This window comes from Phoenix dactylifera, chromosome 1 (assembly GCF_051530095.1).
Source record: "Phoenix dactylifera cultivar Ajwa chromosome 1, Ajwa_hap1_PhDact_Kaust_v1.1, whole genome shotgun sequence".
Classification (NCBI taxonomy): Eukaryota; Viridiplantae; Streptophyta; class Magnoliopsida; order Arecales; family Arecaceae; genus Phoenix; species Phoenix dactylifera.
Window position 1 is genome coordinate 25,155,448 of NC_143190.1, and position 24,815 is coordinate 25,180,262.

A 24,815-nucleotide genomic window follows, 5' to 3' on the forward strand; every position below is an offset into this window, starting at 1 on the left:
AGAATGGATGCAATGATGGATGATATTGGTGGGTGTGGAAGCAACAAACACTAGGTCAGAGTTGAATGATAGTCTCTCTTCCGACATCTCCATCAGCACAACCCAGGGCTTCATGCTCGTAACTTTTCCTCCCATCTCAATTTAAGTAAAAACCAAAAATAGCCCCACCCGAATCCTGATTATTGTTTGGATCCAAAGTTCATTATAGGCATAGGTTTATAAATTGGATTTCCGTTAGGGTGTATGGATCTTGATAGCCGTTGGTAGCCGTCCTTTTGATGACAACCATCGAGCGTTGCACAGTGCTATATGGTGCAAACCACGCACCACATAGGATCGTAGGTCTTCTTGCACACAACTGTCATGGGCATGTGCACCAATCATGTGCATATAACATGCGTGCTTTGAAGAAATTGGACTCATAGGGATTTTGGATTTGTGAATCATCCTACAAGGCACATACAAACTGAAGCTCGAGTTGGAGTCTAATGCTTTGCTTAGACTCTATTACATGTAAACAGAGTCAGATGAGCAGCATCTCTCATTTCAACACATGAAAGACCAGTAAACTAGCATGTCGTTCATATTTAATCGTGAACCGTATACAGGGACATTTATTTAGAACATAAGATATTACTATGAGGATGCAAGCAACACATAATCTTAATTATGGCTAAATTGCTCGCTTTGCAACAGTAACATTGGTGAAGAAGGGCAACTATCCGGATTAAAAAATCATCAGCTATGTAATTCCCAGTCTTAACAATCTAAATGACGATTATGAGAGAACTGAAACAATGGCTTCAGGAGAACCAGCATCTTCTAGGTTCTTCAGGAGAGGTTGCTTCCCTCAGCTTCCTTCAATGCATTGACGAAAAGATCCTTCAGATGGCTGTTAGATGCTGCCACCCTCCGAGCCATGAGATCAAAATCTCCACCACTTCTGTGCAAACAAGAAACAAATTATCATTATTACCTTGGCCAAACGAGCAATGCTCAATGATGCTGTTTCTATGTCCATAATTGATATCTTTAATGTAAAGTTTTTGAGAACTTACGGATCAAAAACATGACCTCCAGCTTCCTGAACAATCACAGCCCCAGCAGCCACATCCCTGTGGATGGCAACTCATCAATACTTGCAGCATTACTTTGCTATCAATCTAGCAACCTTAGAACTCAAGGGAAATTATGTAAACAAACATACCACGGGCCCCCAAATCCTAGCTCGTAACAGAGATCAAGCCTACCACATGCAACACCACAAAGGTTCAAAGCAAGGGAACCACACATTCTGACGGACCTCACCTGATAGTAACAGCCAATAGAATTTTGCATCTCATGATCCTAGTCATGACTGGTACAGAAAATAAAAAACTTACCTTGAAGAGAAAACTGTTAATTCTGTTAGTTGTAGAATCTATAGTTGACTTATCACGCTTTGTCCCGGCCTGCTCAAACATTCCTGTTGTCAGTCAAATGTTGCTAATCTGCAAGACTTCAAACATGCATCAAACTTGACGTTCTTACATACATGCATAATAGATAAATTATGTCATTTCTAGCTATTAATCAAAGAAACAGCTAGAACTGTGATAGATATCAAATCGCAGCATCATGATGTCATGAACTAATTTTTACTGCTACCTTGGTATGCATTTTTTGTGTTTGGGGGGTGGAGGGGAGGTGGGGTGATCAATGGATTGACTAGATCAGCTTCCATGTTGGCAAAGTAAATTAGGATAATTTTCATCAAAGAGATCAAATAGCAGGAAATTGCTCAGTTCATTCCAAGATACACTAGGAATTTCTGTTAGATTGCTCAATAAGATAGTGCATCGGTATGATAAGCGCAAGTTGTCAAGGAGAAGTGGTATGTGAAAGGAAGTTTGAGGAGTTCAGGAGGTATGATCAGGCACCTGATACAAAAGGTTAGGACAACAAATTCCATTAAAAAATGATTTTCCATGGCTCTAAAAAATGGAGATGATTAAATTCTCAGCTCTGCCGATCACCCAAATTAATCAATCATCAAAATTCCTTTTTTAATCTTCCTCACTCAAGCAGATCTTATCCAAAGATTAGCTTCTCAGTCATCCAAACAGAGCCTTGTTTTGATGTCAAAGCTACTTATCAATGCGAGCTGCTACGGTGGGTGGTAGTTAAGAGGTTGAGAAAGTAACAAAGAGAGATCAGAGAAATCACTAAGGGCCCATTTTTTGGTGGGCACATAACATGAAAAAGTTTGTCAACTGTCCCATGTTCTCATGCTTCCTTAAATAGGTAAATTATTTCCCCATGGGTAGCATTTACCCATAAAATAGAAGGAAAATTTTACCCACCTGAAAAGTCGGTAAGTCATTTTCTCACCAGCCGATAAAATAACCTTTTTATTTGTTCCTAAAGTACTCCTAACTCTAATATTATATTATATATTATAATATAATACAATATAATATGTATTGTAGAATATAGTATATATTATAATACATCATATAACATATATTTATAATATATTTATATAATAAATATTTTATATAGACAAAAGGTATTATGAAAAATATGGATAGATATTAGCAACTTATCCGAGAAAGTAATAATGGAAAAGAACATGGTAAGAGATTCCGGAGCTACTGGTAAATTATTTTTCTGTCTAAGTATTGCATGGGAAGTGCTTATCCGAAAAATTATTTTTCGGGTCATGTCCATGTATAACCCGGACCCAACCCAAAAATTTTGGGTCCGATTCAAGTCTGGGTCAGGGCTAGTTTGGGTTCGGGTCTACTAGATGCACGTTGCTCACATTTTGTTTTACATTTACTCTTATAAGAAAGAATTATGATTTTGCATGGTCATTGAAAAAAATTTCCTGAAGTAAGAATGTGTGATTCTACTAGATGGCTAGCTCTATGCTAGGAGTTGCTACTTTTTGACATCATGTTGCTAGGCACCAATCAACCTTTTTATTTTTGGCCACTGGAAAATAAAGATATTTACCATAATAGGGATTACGAGTTCACAAATTGCGAGCACTGCTTTCACTTGGGGCACAGTTGCAGTTTTTCCATTCTACACTCCGATGGTTCTGGCACCTAATGCCAAACTTGTGAGTATAATTTGTAGATTTATGAAGTGAATATGATTTCAAACTGACTAGTGTAGTAGTGTATGAGCATCTCAATACACGCACGTTCTACTTGAATTTGTATATTGAGTGGATTTCTTAATTGCCAAAACTCAGACTAAAATAACTATGGTAAGCAGCACTCCTTAAGTTATTCTCGGAGTTCTGTATGCATACCTTCATTTGTCATGGACTCCTAACAAATTAGGTTCATGTTTGCAAGTAAATACTGGCTGCCAGAGGTTCGTATTCAATTTATGCTGTACAGTCTTAAATTAATCCTTGCAGTATATCTTTGATCTGCCACATCTATCATGTTATCTGCAGTACCTGGCTGCGATTTTTCAGAGGGATACAGAGCTTGGGTCGGGCCTTAAGAGAACTTGTTTGCAGCCTTGCAGGCAGCAGCCCGCAGGCCTAAATAATTTTATAGATTCAAGTCGGGTCGAGTCGGGTCGGGTTGTAGAATTGAAAATTCAAAATTATCCAAATTTCAAATGGGTAGGACTGAATGCAGACCCGACCCGAAAAATGGAACGGGTCCAATTTTAGAACCCGACCTGGCACCACAGGTCTTCCAAAACGGGGGGTTGGGTCGGGTCTAAGCGGGTCAGGTCGGGTCTAAGCGGGTCAGGTCGGGTCACGAGTCAACCCGACCCATTTGCAGCCTTACCGAAGAACGAGCCCTAAACGTTGTAATAGGAACGTCAAATGAGTAAGCTGTTAATGAGCATGAGCTGGTGATGCTTCTCTCATAAATGAGCTAGGAATATGCTTTTTTAAAAATGAGCTGGGAATAAGCTTGCTTCTCTAAAATATCTCTAACCATTGCACTAACATGGTTGCAAAATTAAGCACCATAATGGATGGCTTCTCATTGTAAAGCTTTAAGCATTATGGTGAGCTTTATGGAAAACAACAGGAAATTCTTGTTGATCTGATAGGAGATAAAACTCTTCCTCAACTTTTTGATAAAAGTAGCTTAATCTAAAAACAAAAAAAATCTTTAGGGTTGAGGCCGCCTCTCCCTCTACCACTCCCTCGGTTGCCACCCACGCCCACGCAACCCCCCCCCCCCCCCACAGATCCCTGGTCCCTGGCCACATTGCCAGCCCTCATTGTTAAAAAAGAAAATTAGTGAATAAACATGTTTGCTATTACCAAAAATCTGGAAAAAAATGGAACTGGAATTCCTGTTTCCATTGTTTTTAAAAAGAAAAGTGACAATGATGCCAAACACAGCCTTCTTCATTCATTTTTTCTTTGTCTTTTTCTGCTTTGGGGTGAGGGGTGTTTGTTTCATTAAAAGATTAATTTTTGCAACATTACAGACTGACCATGAGACATAGCAAATATGGATAAATCTTGCTAACATGTCTTGTTGCTGCTCGAAATTAAACAGTAAAAAAAGAAAAACTATGTTTTTTTAGTCAAAATGTTCCAAAGCCTAGATTTTAGTCATTAATTCATTCAGTTATCAGGGTCTTGTGTGTTTCTATTCTTGATGAGCTGGGAGGTTCAAATAAGACAATAGTAGTAAGGAAGCACATTAGTTGCTTCTCTAATTGGGTTGAAGAAAACCTACATTCTAACTTGAGCTGCATTGCTGTGACACTTGTTCTCTTGATATAACAATAAACTATTTACTAATAGAAATGGACTAGGCCACCAGTGGTTCTCCAGGTGATGGCAGTCAAGTGCGCTAAAAAAAAGGAACAATAACAAGATGCCTTATCCCATTGATATGGGACCAACTTAATCAATCTAAGTGTGATCCATCAGTTTGAAGAACATTTTATGACTAGTTAAGCAATCTAACATCAACGATCTATGGTTGGTGCCAGATTCCAAGACAACCAAGTAACCAACCCTAAAGAAATGAACTTGCAGAGAAGTTAGTAAGGTTGTTACCAAGTAGACACATCTATTTTATTGGTTATCAAAATTCAAGCTCGTGGGAGAAAATCTACAGTGTTCTCCTAAATTTGGAAATAATATAGACAAAAAGATTGAGAGCATCATTTTTTTTATTTAAGGAACTATAATTATTATTGAGGGACAAATTAAAAGCCAAGGGCAAAAGTCATATTGAGACCAAAATAAAAAGAAAAATTATATCTAACTATTACACTGACATGGTTGCAAAGTTGCATGCCATAACAGATAGCCTCTTGCTGTGAAGCTTTAGGCGTTATGGTGAGCTTCACGGAATTTTTTTTTTACATTCTTTAACTTTTTGATAAAAGTAGCTTGATGTGAAAACATAAAAATCCTTTAGGGACAAGGTAATCCATGCCTTTGATGAAAATATTATATGCCATACAGGTAGGCACCAGTGTGTACTGATTGTACCGCTACCTAACAATATACGGTACAAAGGGCGTACCAAGTGTCGGTATGCTGCCCCGACCACTATACCGGGCATACCAACAATGTAGCAGGATCAGGCATACCAACATTGTAGCAGGATGGTACCGAGATAGCAAACCTTGATAAAAATAATGAAGTTAAAGGTGGTGTTGCTAACCATTATTACAAATCTATTCTTTTATCCTCTTATTTACTCTTCTTTAATCATTCACATGCCCTTAGCTTTCTAATGAGTTTCTTGATGGTAATGACCTTGCGTGCATTATTTTCTCCTACTTCGCACAAGGTTTCAGTAGTACATCAAGCATTAGATCGAAGTCAGCAAACAAGTAGGAATCCTAGTATATTCTCCACCCAACTTGATATTTGCAAGAATTAAATTCACAAGTTAATATAACAAATTATAAATATTCTGAACTGAATGTAGATAAATTAAAGCATACAAAGGAAACTTTCAAACTTGCTATCCTAAGTATCCTCTAAAAATTATTCCACATATATTTGTTGTGTAAAGCATAAGAATCATACTCTCTCCAAAGTTTGCAAGTTAGATGTTAAGAACCTATCATGCAACTACAAGTTCAGCAGCAGACATTATATATAATTTCACTACCTAATAAATAACTCTCACAGCAATTACAATAAAGGATATGATATAAATATGTTAAATGACACAAATATTGCATACCTCTGTTACAAGGAGGGCCTTTAATAATTCATTTTGAGATGAAGCTGCACAATACAAGTTCTTTGAGTGTTATTATGAGAGCATCGACAACATAATTGAAAGAATAGATGCCCTACAAGCCAATCGCAATATGTATTGCGAAGGGTTTTCTTTTGATTTTCCAAATCATGTACATGACATTTAAATATGAATAAAGGCATTGTGTTTTATCATATGTTGTTGATTATATTTGTGATAAACCCCTTAGATTAGGGCAACGGTTTTTGAGGCTATGATGAGATCATACTAGTGAGACCTAAAACCCTAAAACCTTAATCTTAAATATTCCTAATCGTTGGTACATTGAGTCGGGGATCAATATTACCGGAAAGATTGGCACATCTTATGTATGCTCGATGTAGAAGGTGATTAATCTCACAATCACTTATGTGAGATACTAATACAAAGATGTGGGTGCTCATTAGAGGAATGAGTTCACTGAATTGACCAGCCATGAGAACATCTTATGGATTCTTACTTAATTGTCAAAAGATAGTTCTCATAGTGGGAGTTGTGCAAGTGATCCTTAGACCTAAGATCACCATGGTACCTTGTGCACTTGAACCTATATTTTGGTTTACCCTCATTCACGACATTACGTTGTGTACGGGGTATTCTGGATATGGTGGATTTTGTACGAAGGTTGTGAGTAGGTCAACAAGGAATCAGTCACTTCTAATAAGAGAAGGTAACATCCTACTTACTCTAATCTTATGATGATTCAAGAAGCCTTTGATCAAAGCAAAATGAAAATTAGAAAGAGTTTCTAATGTTTCATTGTTTGAATTATCATATAAAAGATTGAGAGAGACATGAATAAATGATTGAGTTTGATATTGATCCATACTCATATACTTATTCAGGATGTAGTATGACTAAGGGATTGAATTGCACGGTAACTTGCCACTGAAGGGTATGTTTGGATTTGTCCAATACATTCCTCATCTTCCGGGTAGACATGATACATTGCTAGACGTCAATCTTGTCTTTTGGGTTGATCGGATCAAAGAGTTTGATTAGATCAAAGCATCAGAAAGGTTCTGATTGCTAAGTCAGGTTTAGCACTAAATTGGACCTAAATTGGATTGAGGTATTCTAATCAAGTTAGGTCAACTTGCACCTGCACCTACTGCTGGCTAAGATAAGAAACCCAATGCGTCACACACAAGGAAATTGATCAAGGGTCTAATTGAATTAGATCATGTTTGCAAGATGAACATGCTAGCACGGGTTGCAAATCCTAGCTCCTGATTCAAATTAAATTCGAATCTGATTCTTAGATTAGGTTGATCTAATATGATTAGATCATGACCTAATATGGGTTAGCCAAGAGTTGGAACCCATTTGGCTTTAATTAGACCTAATTTGATTAGATTTAATGTTTTCTTTAAGTTGGTTAAACCCAATTGGATTGGGTTTGATAGGACCTTCACTTCTGGACCATTGGATTGCTTTCTGGATGAAGGATCTGGTCCACTGGTTGGCGCCTTATTCTGGACCATTGGATGGCTTCCTGGATGAATAATCTGGACCATTGGTCAGCGCCTGAATCTGGACCACTGGATAGCTCCCTGGATGAAAGATCTGGACCATTGGTCAGTGCCTGAATCTGGACCACTGGATGGCTCCCTAGATGAAAGATCTGGATCATTGCTCAGCGCCTGAATCTGGATCATTGGTGATGGCATCTTGCTTCTGGACCATTGGATGGCACCCTGGATGATGATGCCTTGATCTGGACCATTAGATGGCGCCTAAATCTGGACCATTGGCTTTGGCTCCCTGCATTCTAGCCATTGGATCATGATCATATGATGGCACATCAAAGGAAATGAATGGATGGCGTGATGAGGTTTTTAAGGGGAGGCGTGATGATATTTTTCTTCAGAAAAATTACGTGAAGGAATGTGATATGGCGCCCCATGAAGAGGCGCCACTTGGTTTGGATAAGGATGTTTTCCACCTTGATACGCCTCCCTCCTCTATTGACGCCCCATTCATGATAGGCTGATCACTTGGGGCGCCTCCTTTGGTTCTCTCACATCCCTTGATGCATGAAAGGATGGCTAGGATGCATCCTTTCACATCTATAAATAGGGAGCCATTCCACCGCATTCTCTCTTCCTTATCCCTTCTTTCTTACAAGCCTTTGTCTCTTTCTAGCATTGCTTCTAGAGTGTCCTAAGCCAAGACAAGGAGGTCTTCTTTAGGACAAAAAGATTAGAAGTGATTTAGAAAGGTAAAAGAAAAATAAGAGAGGAGAGAAAGCAAGCCAATTTAAATCCTTTGGAAGGATTCAGCATTAAGGATCAAAAATCTTTGGAGCTAAAGTCTTGATCGAGTTTCCGTGTGGATCACCGTTGGAGGGCGGACACTTGGACGCCTCGTGGAGATTCTACAAACTTGAATTTAGCGTTACAGGTATTTTTCTATTTCAGCATTTATATTTATATTGTTTGATTGTTACCATTAAGGTGATCTAGGTTATAAGGGTTTCACGTTAAGGGACTTTATTAAGAAATTTTTAAAATCCCTAGCTTCCGCTGCCCATCATGACATGATCGGAACCCTTCAGTGGTATCAGAGCCGTCCTTAATTGGTTCAATCAAATGATTATGCATGATGTATGATTGTTAAATTACTATGAGATAGTAATATCATATGTTTAGAAAAATGCTGAATTATATGATTCATATATGATATGATATATAATAAAAGGTCATGATATAAATTTTTCATATGAAGATATGTTGAAGCATGTTAATTGATTCAATCAATTGCTTATGATTTATACATGCTATGAAATAGCCATGATGCATGATAGTTTATTTTAGACATGTTAAATATATGTTACAATTAAAAGAATGTGCTAGAGACCGGTTAGCTCTCAATAAAAATTATATTAAGTCATACTGTTGAAAAACTTTGAGCTAACCCATTCTAGAACAATTAATCTAATTGGCGTCTAAGGAAAGCACTAAAGGTGGTTCTCTAATTAGGACCTTACTCTCTGAGTAAGGAGAGCCTCCCACCTGCTTACCTGGCCAATTGTTTGATTGTCTATTATAGATAAGTTTAATATTGATATAGCACTATTAATAGCCTTCCTTCATGCCTCGACATTATTATGTCAAGATCCATGCTAGTTTGTTGTGCAACCACAAGACTTGCAATGGGGACTGATGTTATACTGTCTTGGTGCATAGAGATGTTTATGGCATATTTTAATATGTTGCTTTGTTGTGCAACCACAAGAGCAATATTATTTGAATATGACTGTATGGAAATGAAAGGTTTGATTTAACTAAAACATTATAGTTTGTTGTGCAACCACAAGGCTATAAGTATTTTAAGAGGACAGGATAAAGTTGAGAATTGCATGAGATGCAATTGGAAAGAGTTTCCTACCTTTGAACTCATAAGAATTTGTTGCATGGAATGCCGTACCGGCCCGTACCGGCCGGTACGTACCGGTCCGGTCCTAGACCGGTACCGGAACCACATGAAAACCGGTATTTCCCCGTTTTTTTAGCCGAACCGCCCGGTACGGAGCCCGTACCGGTCAGTATCGGCCGGTACCGCTTGGTACTGGCCTCGTACCGGTGCGAACCGGCCGGTTCGCATCGGTACGAATTTTTTTTTTTTTACGAACCACAGCACCTCGCGCTGTGGTTTTTGAAACCATGCGGTGGTTTCAAAAACCCCGCGCCGGGCGTGGTTTCCCAAAGAAGTGGCCACGGGCCACTTCTTCCTTTTGTTGTCAAATCAAAAAACATAAGTGGCCTTCTCACAACACAAAAACCGAAGTGGGAGGCCTGTCGCCCTGTCTGCACATCGCCTTCCTTCTCACTCGTTCGGTTTTAAAAACCGAACGAGAGGCTCTGTCCAGACTCCAGAGTAACTCAAATCCAGAAGTGTTTCAGAGAGATTGGCTTATCCAGAGTAACTCAAATTCAGTGAGCCTCTGAAGAGTAATCAGAGACGGGAAGATTTGAGAGATAGCCCACAAATTGAGGAGGAGGTCCTGCCCAAAAAATCCAGCTGAGACTATTTAAGGTGCGGTTTTTTTGTCCTACGTTATTTCATTAATTTTGTTAATAAGTAACTTAAAAAAAATAGTTTATAAATTACTTAAAAAATAAGATAATGCGAAAATTTACTTTATTAGCTTAATTTTTTGATAAGTTGTATATTTATGATAGAAATGGAGCCATCAAGAAAAACGAACCCTACAAAGTGTGATATTAGCTGGTCTTATGGGCGAAGACTTGGAGGAGAGGGGCAACGACACCAGTTTCAATGCAACTTTTGCGACAAGATTTTCAAGGGAGGAGGGGTAACCAGGTTGAAGCAACACTTAGCCGGAAATTCCAGTGAGGTTGCTACGTGCCCGAATTGTCCTAGCGAGATTCGTGGCAGAATCTCGCTGAGGTCAAAGAAGCGAAGGAGATGGCTTCCAAGAAGAGGGCGGAGGTCGATCGCCGAGCGGCAGAGCCACCTTCCTATCACTCTAGGGAGCCAGAGGAGGTTGAGGATCTAGATGAGGAGGAGGCAGATATTCAGGCGGTCATGCATGCAAGCCTGGATGATCAGTGGCAGCAGGAGGAGGTGGCTAGGCATAGGGCTCGATTTGGGCCCTCTGCATACGAGTCGGGCGGCAGTTCTGGGAGCACTAGACAAGATCCAGAGTTCTTGAGGACAACTTCAGTCAGGGAGGGCGTCGGCAAAGAACGTGGCCGGATTGGATCTATGCTGGGTAGTTTTGGTAGCCGAAAGAAGTCATCTAGAGGAATTCCACAAGGAGCGACAATTCATGATGTAGATCCGCATGCTCTTCCCAGCAGAGATTCAAGGCAGCAGAGGGTAGACACAATGTGGATGAAGGATAAGAAGAAAACTATGTGGCGAGCTATTGGATCCTGATTTCACTTCAGCCACATCCCAGCGAATGTGGCAGACAATACATACTACAGGTCTGCCATTGCCGCCATACAAGCTGCCGGTCCCGGTGTAGTTTCTCCAGACCCGAAGGACATACGGTGAGCTTCTTGACAACAATAAGGAGGAGCTGGAGAATTGGATTGACTCCTACAAGAGCAAGTGGCCCATATATGGACTAACCATCATGTGCGATGGTTGGACCGGTCCGACCAGGCGGAGCATCATCAACTTCCTGACATACTGTGATGCGAAGACCTTCTTCTACAAATCAGTTGATGCTTCGGCTTATGTGCACAACACCGCGTACATGCTGAAACTTATGGAGGATGTGATTGATCTGGTAGGAGAGGAGAATGTCGTGCAGGTCGTCGCTGATAATGGACCGCAAATAAGGCTGTCGGGCAGGTCTTGATGGAGCGGCGACCACATATTTTCTGGACCCCATATGCTGCACATTGTATCGATCTCATGTTGATGGACATTGGAAAGATCCGTAGGGTGCAACAAACGGTGGAGACAGCCCAACGCATTACCAGGTATATTTATAACCATAACTAGGTCCTTGCACTGATGAGAAAGTATGCAGGAGGAGAGATTCTGAGACCAGGAGTCACACGGTTTGCTACCAACTTCATCGCACTTGATAGCATACTCGAAAAGAGAGGAGCCCTACGTCAGATGTTTGCCAGTCCCGAGTGGTATGATAGTAGATATTCTTATGCCGGCACTGAAGGAAGCAAGATAGAAGACTTGGTGACGAGACAGCCATTCTGGCAGCGGGCTACTACAATAGTTAAGGCTATCAAACCATTATATGAAGTGCTGCGGGCCGTAGATAGCGAGATCTACCCCCAGATGGGGTTTTTGTATCACATGATGGTCAAGGCAAAGGATCAGATTATGGAGACAGATCCAGCACATGGCCGGACGTACGTCAACATCATTGAGCAACGGTGAGGAGCGCAAATGGGTACGGAATTGCATCTAGCAGGTAAGCTAAGATATAATTATAGTGACAATTATAGTGATGGATCTAATTATATAATTATGCTAAGATAGTCTCGTATATGTGCAGCATACTACCTAAACCCCCGGTTTCAGTACAGCATAGATGGAATTGGTATGGATGAAACACTTCTGGATGCTTTGCATAATGTGATTTACAAGATGGAGCATGATCCAGAAAAAGCGGCCCTATGTCTTGAAGAGGTAATTATGATTTAGTAATTACCAGCATGTGTAAGTATATCGGCATCTTCAATTATTAACATGGTTTTCTTATGCTTATTTTTCACAGAGCAAATTATTTAGAGAGGGCAGCTACAGTTTTGACCAACGAGCGGCTGTCGTCAGCAAACACAATATGAATCCAGGTACGTGACACATCAGGAAAACATTCACCTGGTGTTACTTAATTACTATTATGGAACTATCATATATGTAATTTTCATAAATATTTTTGCAGCTGAATGGTGGGTACATTTTGGCGGGTCCGCGAGAAATCTAAAGCGAATAGCTATCCGGATCCTCTTCCAAACAGTCTCCTCTAGTAGCTGTGAGCGCAATTGGTCCACCTTCGCCCTTATCCACAGCAAACAAAGAAACCGTTTGACGCAAAAACGCCTCAACGACCTTGTTTATATGCATTACAATTTGCGGTTGAGGCTAAAGTGCATCCAGGAGGAAGCGGAGCTCAAGTATACAGATCCGATTTACGAGACCTTCACTGCTGATGACGATGATCCACTACTCGGCTGGCTTGTAGGCCAGCAGCAGGATCCCGAGCTTGACGAGCCAGGATCGCCTCCACGACCAGCTAGCTTCATAGCCACCGAAGCTAAGGTCGATCCAGAGCAATGGGCTGAGCGCAATATTCCACGCACTCCCAGAGCTGATCAGTCGCAGGCACAGGGGAGCCAATCACCACATGATTGGTATGAGACACCCTCCGAGAGAGCTGATCGAGAGATGCTCGGCAGATAAGGAAGACATAGCCAGACAGAGAGGGCCAGGAAAGGAAAACAAAGGGTCCCAATAGAGAGTGTCGAGAAAGAGACTTGGACTAGCAGCGATGAAGATTCGGTGGTGATGGATCTTCTAGCCATGGAGGGAGCGGAGGACAGTATGGTACTCATTAGACACAGCCGGAGGGTGGTCTTTATTTCACCGGTGAGTCCCAATTTACGGATGCTACACAGGATACGGACCACGGTCGATCACCTGATAGATTTCGTGAGGATATCATTGGATATAGAAGACGGGCTCCTCAAGGTCGTTCAGGAAGACAGGATACGACTACAGATCCGACAGCATACGGATACGGATTCTATTATCCACAGCCTCAGCCTGACGAATATGGATATGGTGCATTGGATTTTACTTCCGCTATATTTGGATGGGCCCCTACACAATCAGAGGACACCTCTCAGAGCCAGAGCGTGAGCGAGAGATCCGACAGTTCTTATAACCTGGCGCGCGTTCCTTCTGATTGGGTTGATTTGCCTCCTGATTATACTTATGATCCGGATATCTACGAGAGCCATCGGCACTCGTCCCGATTTTAGATATCCAAGAGTGCTTTATACTTATGTAAATGATTGTATCTTAATTTGAAGATATTTTATGTGTATCATTTTATCATTTGGAACGGGAGGAAAACATAACATGCATCATCTATGTTTCAAATTTCAACCCTAAATTTAAACATAAAAACATCAAAAATCATGAAAAAAGCAATAAAAAAACATCAATCTTCACTTAATTTAAGATCCAACAGAGACAACATTTAAAAAAAAATATTCCAAATTTCTGGCTCGCTGTACCGGCCAGCCACCGGTACGCCGACCGGTACCGGTACGGCGGACCTTGGTTTGTTGTGTAACCACAAGGTTTTTATGAAGAATTAGGATCTCAACCCTACTAAGAAAAATTAGGTTTTCTCGTTTATCATAGGAGAGGGCTATGATATTCGATAAAATAGTGGGAGTAATAATTAGATAAAGTCCTAGTCTAATTGTATATATCTCATCATGATTGGTCTGTTTATATTAGTTTTGTTCTTTATATATGTAGAATAAAATTCTGCATAAATGGCTTCTTCACTTTCACTAAGAGGCATCTTAGATGCCAACAAGTTGACCGGTCCGAGCTATGTGAACTGGTTGAGAAATCTTAAAATTGTTCTCACTCAGGAGAAACTTTCTTACATCCTTAAAACCCCTGATCTTGGATCAATAGGGGATGATGCTACTAAAAGTAGTAAGATAAAGACGAAGAAAGGAAAGAAAATCTCCATATCAAGTGCATGTTTCCATTGCGGCAAGAAAGGCCACTGGAAAAGGAATTGCAAGAGTTTTCTTGCAATTGCAAAGCCTGATGCAAGAGTTGCATAAGAAGGTATGTTTATGTTACGTGCCAGTTTGTCATTAAGTTCTTCAAATACAAATATATGGGTATTGAATACCGGCTGTGGTTTTCATATATGCAAGACATTGCATGGACTACAGAAAATTAGAATTTTGAAGAAAGGTGACTTCGAGCTTTATGGCGCTGGAGGAGAGTCCATCCAGGCTGAAGCTGTTGGAACCTACTTATTGGAGTTGCCGTCGGCAAGCTCCTGGAGTTAGAAGATTGTTATTACATGCCCAAGATTATTAGAAATGTAATTTCCATTCCTTTGTTGTTAAAGAAAAGATTTGAGATTAATGGAAAGGACAATGGTTGTTCTATTTCTTTTTCTAATAAGCATCTTTGCAATGGCATTATAGAAAATGGTCTTCTAGTTCTATCCCTTAATGACAATATTTATCATATTGATAAAAGTAATAAAAGAAAAAGAGAAGAGGTAAATAACACCCTCCTTTGGCATTGCCGTCTAGGTCATATTAGTGAGTCAAGAATACACAAGTTATACAAAGGAGAGTTCTTTGATCCTTATAATTTTGAATCATTAGGAACTTATGAATCTTGTCTTATGGGAAAAATGACCAAGTCTCCATTCACTGGACATGGAAAAAGGGCAAGTGAGTTATTAGGACTTGTGCATACAGATGTATGTGGTCCTATGACAACTCCAACTAGAGATGGATACTCTTACTTCATCACATTCACTGATGACTTATCAAGGTTCGGATATGTGTATCTTATGAAACATAAATCCGAAGCCTTTGATAAGTTTAAAGAGTATCAAAGTATGGTTGAAAAACAAACTGGAAAGTGTATTAAAATCCTTCAATCTAATCGAGGAGGTGAATACCTTTCTAGTGAGTTTTTAAATCATCTTAAAGAAAATGGCATTCTCTCTGAATGGACACCTCCGTATACGCCACAATTAAATGGTGTAGCCGAACGGAGGAATCGTACTCTATTAGATATGGTACGGTCCATGATGTGCTTTACAGATCTTCCTACTTCCTTCTGGGGTTTTGCCCTAGAAACTGCTGCACTTGTATTAAACAGGGTACCATCAAAATCTGTATCTAGTACTCCATATGAGATATGGAGAGGAAAGAAGCCTAATCTTAAGTATCTTAAGATATGGGGCTGTAAAGCTTATGTCATAAGAAATTTTGGACACAAGCTAAGTGCTAGATCAGATAAATGTATTTTTGTAGGTTATCCTAAAGATAGTACAGGATACATCTTCTATCATCCTACCGAACAAAAGGTCTTTGTAGGTAGGCATGTCATTTTCTTAGAGAAAGAATTTATCTTAGAAAAAGGCAAGGATAGGAAAATTGAACTTGAAGAAGTTCAAGACTTACAAATGGAGACACAAGATATTCCTCAACCAGATGTACCCATTGATGAGGTACAACCACAACACACATCTCCACCCCGAAGGTTAGATAGAGTGCGAAATGCACCTAAAAGATATGGTTTTGTCATTGAGAATAATGAAGATCACATCTTTCAGAACGATGATCCTCTGACCTATTCGGAAGCTATCATGAGTAGTGACTCTGACAAATGGCTAGAGGCCATGAAATCCGAAATAGACTCTATGTATACCAACCAAGTATGGACTTTGGTTGATGCACCAGAGAGTGTAAACCCTATAGGTTGCAAATGGGTCTATAAGAAAAAGATTGGAGCAGATGGCCAAGTAGAAACTTACAAGGCTAGACTGGTGGCAAAATATTTCAGACAAAAGCAAGGAATTGATTATGATGAAACTTTTTCACCAGTTGCCATGCTTAAATCTATTCGGATTTTGCTTGCAATAGCTGCATACTATGATTATGAAATCTGGCAGATGGATGTCAAAACCGCCTTCCTTAATGGTTATCTTGAGAAAGAGGTTTACATGACACAGCCAGAAGGATTTGTCTCAAGTAAGAGAGCAAATCAAGTATGCAAGCTTAAGAGATCCATTTATGGATTAAAACAAGCATCGAGGAGTTGGAACATCCGTTTTGATACAACAGTCAAAGAGTTTGGTTTTATCAAAAATGTGGATGAACCATGTGTGCACAAAAAGACTAGTGGGAGTGCCATTGTCTTCTTAATATTGAATGTACATGACATATTGATCATTGGAAATGATATTCCAATGTTACAATCGGTCAAGACTTGGCTATCAAAAAGTCTTTCCATAAAAAACTTGGGAGAAGCATCCTATATACTTGGTATAAAGATCTATAGGGATAGATCTAAAAGGATGCTAGGCTTGTCCCAATCTAGGTATATAGATCATGTGCTGAAAAGATTCAGCATGGAAGAAAGTAAAAGACGTTACTTACCTATGAGTCATGGCATACATCTCTCTAAGAAGATGTCTCCTAAGACATCTAAAGAGAGGAATAGAATGAATTCTATTCCCTATGCTTCGGCAATAGGATCAATAATGTATGCTATGCTATGTACCAGACCTGATGTTGCTTATGCCTTAGGCATAACAAGCAGATTCCAGGCTGATCCAGAAGAGGATCATTGGATAGCTGTGAAAAATATTCTTAAGTACTTGAGAAGGACTAAAGATATTTTTCTAGTTTATGGAGGATCTGAGTTGAAACTAGAAGGATTTTCTGATTCTAGTTTTCAGTCAGACCCAGATGATAGCAAGTCCACTTCAGGGTATGTCTTTCCCTAAATGGTGGTGCAGTGAGCTGGAAGAGTTCCAAGCAGCAAACTGTAGCTGACTCAACTACTGAGGCAGAATATATTGCTGTAAGTGAAGCCGCTAAGGAAGCTGTCTGGATGAAGAATTTCATCTCTGAGTTGGGAGTAGTTCCTGAGATTGCTGGACCAATCCCAGTTTATTGTGATAACACTAGAGTTGTTGCTCAAGTGAAGGAACCAAGGTCTCATCACAAATCCAAGCACATTCTAAGACGCTTCCACCTTGTTCGAGAGATTGTCGAAAGACAAGACATAGTCATTGAACGAGTAAACACAAAGAACAACCTAGCAGACCCATTTACTAAAGCTCTACCACAGCAGCAATTTGATCGCCATCTCAATCGTATGGAGATAAAATATAAAGGCGATTGGCTTTAGTGCAAGTGGAAGATTGAAAGAATAGATGCCCTACAAGCCAATCGCAATATGTATTGCGAAGGATTTTCTTTTGATTTTCCAAATCATGTACATGACATTTAAATATGAATAAAGGCATTGTCTTTTATCATATGCTGTTGATTATATTTGTGATAAATCCCTTAGATTAAGGCAATGGTTTTGATGCTATGATGAGATCATACTAGTGAGACCTAAAACCCTAAAACTCTAATCTTAAATATTTCCAGTCATTGGTACATTGAGTCGGGTATCAATATTACTGGAAAGACTGGCACATCTTATGTATGCTCGATGTAAAGGGTGATTGATCTCACAATCACTTGTGTGAGACACTAATACAAAGATGTGGGTGCTCATTAGAGGAATGAGTTCACTGAATTGACCAGCAATGAGAACATCTTATGGATTCTTAATTGTCAAAAGATAGTTCTCATAGTGGGAGTTGTGCAAGTGATCCTTAGATCTGAGATCACCATGGTACCTTGTGCACTTGAACCTATGTTTTGGTTTACCCTCATTCACGACATTACGTTGTGTACGGGGTATTCTGGATATGGTGGATTTTGTACGAAGGTTGTGAGTAGGTCAACAAGAAATCAGTCACTTCTAGTAAGAGAAGGTAACATCCTACTTACTCTAATCTTATGATGATTCAAGAAGCCTTTGATCAAAGCAAAATGAAAATTAGAAAGAGTTTCTAATATTTCATTGTTTGAATTATCATATAAAAGATTAAAAGAGACATGAATAAGTGATTGAGTTTGATATTGATCCATACTCATATACTTATTCAGGATGTAGTATGACTAAGGGATTGAATTGCACGGTAACTTGCCATTGAAGAGTATGTTTGGATTTGTCCAATACATTCCTCATCTTCCGGGTAGACATGATACGTTGCTAGACGTCAATCTTGTCTTTTGGGTTGATCGGATCAAAGAGTTTGATGAGATCAAAGCATCAGAAAGGTTCTGATTGTTAAGTCAGGTTTAGCAATGAATTGGACCTAAATTGGATTGAGGTATTCTAATCAAGTTAGGTCAACTTGCACCTGCACCTACTGCTGGCTAAGATAAGGAACCCAATGCGTCACACACAAGAAAATTGATCAAGGGTCTAATTGAATTAGATCATGTTTGCAAGATGAACATGCTAGCACGTGTTGCAAATCCTAGCTCCTGATTCAAATTAAATTCGAATCTGATTCTTAGATTAGGTTGATCTAATATGATTAGATCATGACCTAATATGGGTTAGCCAAGAGTTGGAACCCATTTGGCTTTAATTAGACCTAATTTGATTAGGTTCATGGAATGCCGTACCGGCCGGTACGGGCCGGTACGTACCGGTCCGATCCTAGACCGGTACCGGAGCCACTAAAAAATCGGTATTTTCCGGTTTTTTAGCCGAACCGGCCGGTACGGGCCCGTACCGGCCGGTACGGGCCCGTACCGGCCGGTTCGGGCCCGTACCGGTTCGCCGGTTCGCACCGGTACGTTTTTTTTTTTTAAGAACCACAGCGCGAGGTTTTTGAAACCACCGGTACCGGCCGGTACGTACCGGACCGGACCGGTACCGTACCGGTCCGGCCGGCCACCGGTACGCCGACCGGTACCGGTACGGCGGACCTTGATTAGGTTTAATGATTTCTTTAAGTTGGTTAAACCCAATTGGATTGGGTTTGATAGGGCCTTCACTTCTGGACCATTGGATTGCTTCCTGGATGAAGGATCTGGTCCACTGGTTGGCGCCTTATTCTGGACCATTGGATGGCTCCCTGGATGAATAATCTGGACCATTGGTCAGCGCCTGAATCTGGACCACCGGATGGCTCCCTGGATGAAAGATCTGGACCATTGGTCAGCGCCTGAATCTGGACCACCGGATGGCTCCCTGGATGAAATATCTGGACCATTGCTCAACGCCTGAATCTGGACCATTGGTGATGGCATCTTGCTTCTGGACCATTGGATGGCACCCTGGATGATGATGCCTTGATCTGGACCATTAGATGGCGCCTAGATCTGGACCATTGGCTTTGGTTCCCGGCATTCTAGCCATTGGATCATGATCATATGATGGCACATCAAAGGAAATGAATGGATAGCGTGATGAGGTTTTTAAGGGGAGGCGTGATGATATTTTTCTTTAGAAAAATTACGTGAAGGAATGTGATATGGCGCCCCATGAAGAGGCGCCACTTGGTTTGGATAAGGATGAAACATCCTTATCCACTTATCATTCCACCTTGATACGCCTCCCTCCTTTATTGGCGCCCCATTCATGATACGGCTGATCACTTGGGGCGCCTCCTTTGGTTCTCTCACATCCCTTGATGCATGAAAGGATGGCTAGGATGCATCCTTTCACATCTATAAATAGGGAGCCATTCCACTGTATTCTCTATTCCAACTCCACCGCATTCTCTCTCCCTTATCCCTTCTTTCTTACAAGCCTTTGTCTCTTTCTAGCATTGCTTCTAGAGTGTCCTAAGCCAAGACAAGGAGGTCTTCTTTAGGACAAAAAGATTAGAAGTGATTTAGAAAGGTGAAAGAAAAATAAGAGAGGAAAGAAAGCAAACCAATTTAAATCCTTTGGAAGGATTCAGCATTAAGGATCAAAAATCTTTGGAGCTAAAGTCTTGATCGAGTTTCCGTGTGGATCACCGTTGGAGGGCGAACACTTGGACGCCTCGTGGAGATTCTACAAACTTGGATTTAGCGTTACAGGTATTCTTCTATTTCAGCATTTATATTTATATTGTTTGATTGTTACCATTAAGGTGATCTAGACTTATAAGGGTTTCATGTTAAGGAACTTTATTAAGAAATTTTTAAAATCCTAGCTTCCGCTGCCCATCATGACATGATCGGAACCCTTCAATAATATCAGTCAGGGTTAACATTTTTCTCTGACCAAGTACTAGATATTGAACAATTCAAAGTACAAGATTAAAGTATTTATTACTCTTACCCTTTATACGAGTTCCATTGAGGAAAGCACCTTGTCCTCGAACACCAGTAAAGAGCTGCATATAAGAATAGAGACAAGTCATATCTCATTGTAACCACGTTTTGCATTCTAACTAGAGCAAGACTCAGCAACAAATGCATAGATCTTAACATTTAAGAAAACTGCCCTCAAAATCAGCTGATGCAGGACCAATTGGGAATGGCCTGCGATGCACTGGAGGGCCTAGGGAATGGATTAAATTAATGTTTGGGTCAACAAGTCTCCTAGTTATCCTATCAAAGAAAACAAGATAGAAAAGTTATCTTCAGCAATTATAAAATTCAAGAATATGAAAAAAAATTCTGTTTAATCTTTCAGAGAAGAAATCAGTCCTAGAAACATATTTCTAATGGTAATTTGTTAACAAAAAAAGGCATTCCAATGCACGAGGCTCCTGCCATGGTGGATTCTCGGGAGGGTCAGATGTATGCAGCATTACACTAACATGTGGAGAAGCTATTTCTATGTTCCAAACCTGTAATACCTAGATCACAATGGAGCAACTTGCCATTGCGCCAAGGCCCACCCTCGGATAATTTGTCAAAGGCTGAAAGTCGATAATTAACTTGCAAAAGAATTTAAGTTTTAGGCATAAAAACATAGAACAATAACATACTAGACTGAAGTACAGATATAGAAGAAGAGAGAGTACTTAAGAGAATAATAGATAGAGAAGACGAGGAGGAACAAAGAGACAAGGTGAAGAAGAAGATAGAGGGAATAGAAGGCCAGACCCGGCCTAAAGAAATCCTTTCTTTATCCAAAACAGACCAGATACGATCTCCTAGTGGGCTAGACATAAGGCCTTTTTATAGATTCTAGATGACTTGAGTTTCAAGTAAACTAGGACTCTTAGAAAGCAAGAAACTAATCATCAAAATCTTTCCCAAAAAAGAAAAATTTGGAAGACCACATAACCCTATAAAAGTCACCTAAAATATTCAAAATCAGATCCAAAAAATTTCATGACTTGTCCAACCGAACATCTATTGAATTCTTTTACACCAATTTCACTTAAAAGAGGACTCTAAAAGCTACTTTAAAAATTAACCAAATAAAAGTTTCAAAAAATACAAAAAAAAATGTGAACTATAACATTTTATTCGCTATCACCAGCTGAAGCATAAAATAAAATGTAACGTGCCAAATGAATAATTGACAAAAAATTAGAGGAAAGTGGTAGCTGTTATAACGGTTGTTTCATCTAGTGGTGAGAAACCTGAAACTGTTCAACCCTTTTCTTTGTTCCTTTGAATTTCCCCTAGAAACTTGTTAACAGTTATCCAGTTAATCTATTGCTCAAGCATTGGCTGAAGAACCACAACATGGACTGATTTATGAAATATTGAGGTTCATAAAAAAATGATGCACTTGTCCTAGAATCGAGACATAACATAGCTACATCATAAGACTGTATCAAGAAAAGAGCAATATCTCCTTCTATACGCCTATTTCTACACACAAAGCCTAGAATATGGTTGTTTACAAATATAAACAATCTGAGTTGGATTTTATATCTTTAACAAAATTCCTAGTGGATAAATATTTTTGTGTCTATCCCTTCTTTCATAGCAACTTTCCTATGGTGAAGAAATCTTAAAGCTACAAGATGTCGGAAAGCATATGATGTTTGCATTTTATCCATATTTTTGAACATCTGCATGAGATGATAAAAATATGCAGGAACACTTAAAACTTTGCTTGCTGTGCTTGTACTTATCTTGCTAAAAGACCTCGTGTGCAGATGCCAGAGAGCCCATAATTATAACATGTGTATGTTGAACATGATCCCTTGATATTGACATTGGATGTTGCATTAATACTTTCCGATTGCATTTAATGTTATCCACTAAAAGGTCATCTCCTCAGGGAAAAATAAATGAAGAAATATTCAAGTCAAAATACTCAAAGGTCAATTGGTTACTGGATGGGCATCCTTGACTTGAAATTACCTAAGTTAATAACCTATAGCTAACATCGATTTTAAATGTGTAAATTCACCTGGGTGTCAAAAGCAGATCTTCTTAGACTTAAAATATGAGGATCAAATATGTACTATTTTTCAAGATGTGAAATGCTATGTTGTATCTCCAAAAGATCTTTTTCAGTATTGTATAATAAACTACCTCTCAACATCATAGGCATGAAATGTACAACTTAAATGTTCTTAAAAATTCATAGCACTATAAAACATAGAAACAGAACATCAAGCCCATCCTCACCTCATTTATTATTGGATTGTATACAACACCGACAGTTGGAACCTTTCCAATGGCAAGGCCAATGGATACGCAGACAAATGGGAACCTGCAAGTAATGAAGTGAACATGATGAGAAATCAAATAAAAGCAAGAGGAGACGAATATTTCTGGAAAGAAGCCTTCTGCAGATACCCGTGAACAAAGTTAGTGGTTCCATCAAGGGGGTCAATAATCCATGTTGGATCATCAGTCAGCTCAGCAGTACCAAACGCAGCAGATGTTTCTTCACCTATAAACTGTAATAAAAATTAAATAAATGAAACAACGATTCATAACAGAACGTAACATATGAGTGCTACAATATGACTTAACCTTGTGATCAGGGTAATGCTTCTTGAGGTAATTGAACACGAGATCTTCACATGCCTTATCAGTTTCTGTCACCAAATCCACCTGCATTTCATTGACCATTCCATCATCACTACTTAGCTGAGATGTCTCATGAGAGACTGACAGTAAAAACTATAATTCTCATAAACATAGATAGCATTGTTCTTCTTTTATTCTCTCTTTTCGCTGAAGCAGAAAATAGATTTTGTATACTAAATCAAGAGTATTTCAAGGGCGTCAGAGTTGTAGGACTAAAATTCCCATATAAAAATCATCAAAAAAATTCCATTAACAAATCAAAATCAGGAAATAAATTCCATCCATGTCCTCCATCTGCAGCAAGATATGCACCTTAGACAGCAAACAAGGAATCAAACGGCAGCAGCGAAAGCCTGCAATTTTGACTATTCTATTCGTGCCTCTTTTACACATTTTTCAGCACCTTTATATAAATTAAAGAAAGAAGATCCCAACAGCGATATCGATTTAAAAAGAGAAAAGAAAAAGGAAATCAGGAAGCATAAAGAAGACCTGGCCTTTGTGCTCCACATGCTTGGTCTGATAGAATCCTTGGCGAATAACCTAGAAAAAAAAAATCATGAAGAAAGGAAGAGATGATGAGTTATACATAGTTATATATATATATATATATATATATATATATATATATATATATATATATATATATATATATATATATATATATATATATATATATAGGAGAGGAAGTGAACGTCCTATAGATATTAAAAAAAATAAAAAAAAAGGGGGATGGAGAGCATTCCATCCGACTCACTTCTCCGGCGCACTTTGCGGCCTCCAGCGCCACCGCCAGGAACTCCGCAAGCGAATAATCTGAATCCCACGAACAGAGACAGAAAATAATTAGAAGAATAAGATTTGACAGCGAGAAGAATTAGAAGAATAATTTAGAGAGAGATGACACCTTTCTCACCCATTATCGTGTTTCCTCGTTTAATAAATGCTCCCCCTTTGGTGGCTGAACATCTACGATGATGAGAATATAAAGTGCGGAGAGAAGCTCGGAATGGCCAGAGATGCGATTGTGAGCGTAATTTTGATGTTGTCCCTAGACTTCAGAAATAACTGCAATAAAACCATGGGCAGGACAAGGGGACCTTCTCCAGGAATATGCGCTGGTGGTGGGAGAATATTCGGAGACTCATGGAATTCGGAATAAAATCTTGGTGGAATGGCACCATGCATGTCCTCCGAGGAAAAACCTTGACCAAGATTGGGATAAATCAAATCTAAATTTTTCAAGATCGATATAGTAAGAGAGAAATTTTGACGAAACTAAGATTTTCTGATACCTTGATTAATTTTTTTAGATGGTGATATATGATATACCTAAAATCAATCATAGTTGACGTGGTAAACCGACCAATGAGACTCACCATAAAGGCTGTCATGATCTTTAACTCTTAATTGTTAGATCAATAAGTTGTCGTGAGTACCAGGCTCTGATACCACTTGTTGCCCAAAGGTACAGCCCAAGAGGGGGGGTGAA

The 24,815-nt window shown here is 39.4% G+C and overlaps 1 protein-coding gene across 2 annotated transcripts; it reads right to left on the reverse strand.

Moving 5' to 3' along the window:
* Nucleotides 1-559: 559 nt before the first annotated feature.
* VTC4 (Inositol monophosphatase family protein) lies at nucleotides 560-24,406 on the reverse strand. Of its 2 annotated transcripts, none has more exons than XM_039117080.2 (12): nucleotides 24,240-24,406; nucleotides 24,081-24,139; nucleotides 23,816-23,866; nucleotides 23,267-23,347; nucleotides 23,087-23,190; nucleotides 22,916-23,000; nucleotides 20,655-20,709; nucleotides 6,183-6,226; nucleotides 1,383-1,451; nucleotides 1,208-1,308; nucleotides 1,059-1,115; nucleotides 560-943 (listed from the first exon to the last, which is right to left on the reverse strand). In XM_039117080.2, the coding sequence occupies exons 1-12, from the start codon at nucleotides 24,241-24,243 to the stop codon at nucleotides 832-834; spliced, it is 822 nt and encodes a 273-aa protein (XP_038973008.1). In that variant the 5' UTR covers nucleotides 24,244-24,406; the 3' UTR covers nucleotides 560-831. The 2 variants fall into 2 exon arrangements, with proteins under 2 accessions (XP_038973008.1, XP_038973007.1); XM_039117079.3 differs by having other exon boundaries at nucleotides 24,231-24,381.
* Between the last annotated feature and the right edge of the window lie 409 nt (nucleotides 24,407-24,815).

What these genes read in the sequence shown, in the direction of transcription:
- VTC4 (XM_039117079.3), bottom strand. An exon ending in TTAACAGTTTTCTCTTCAAG is followed by an intron (nt 1,309 to 1,382) that starts GTAAGTTTTTTA and finishes TGTTACTATCAG; the next exon opens with GTGAGGTCCGTCAGAATGTG. An exon ending in GGAGGTCATGTTTTTGATCC is followed by an intron (nt 944 to 1,058) that starts GTAAGTTCTCAA and finishes TTGTTTGCACAG; the next exon opens with AAGTGGTGGAGATTTTGATC.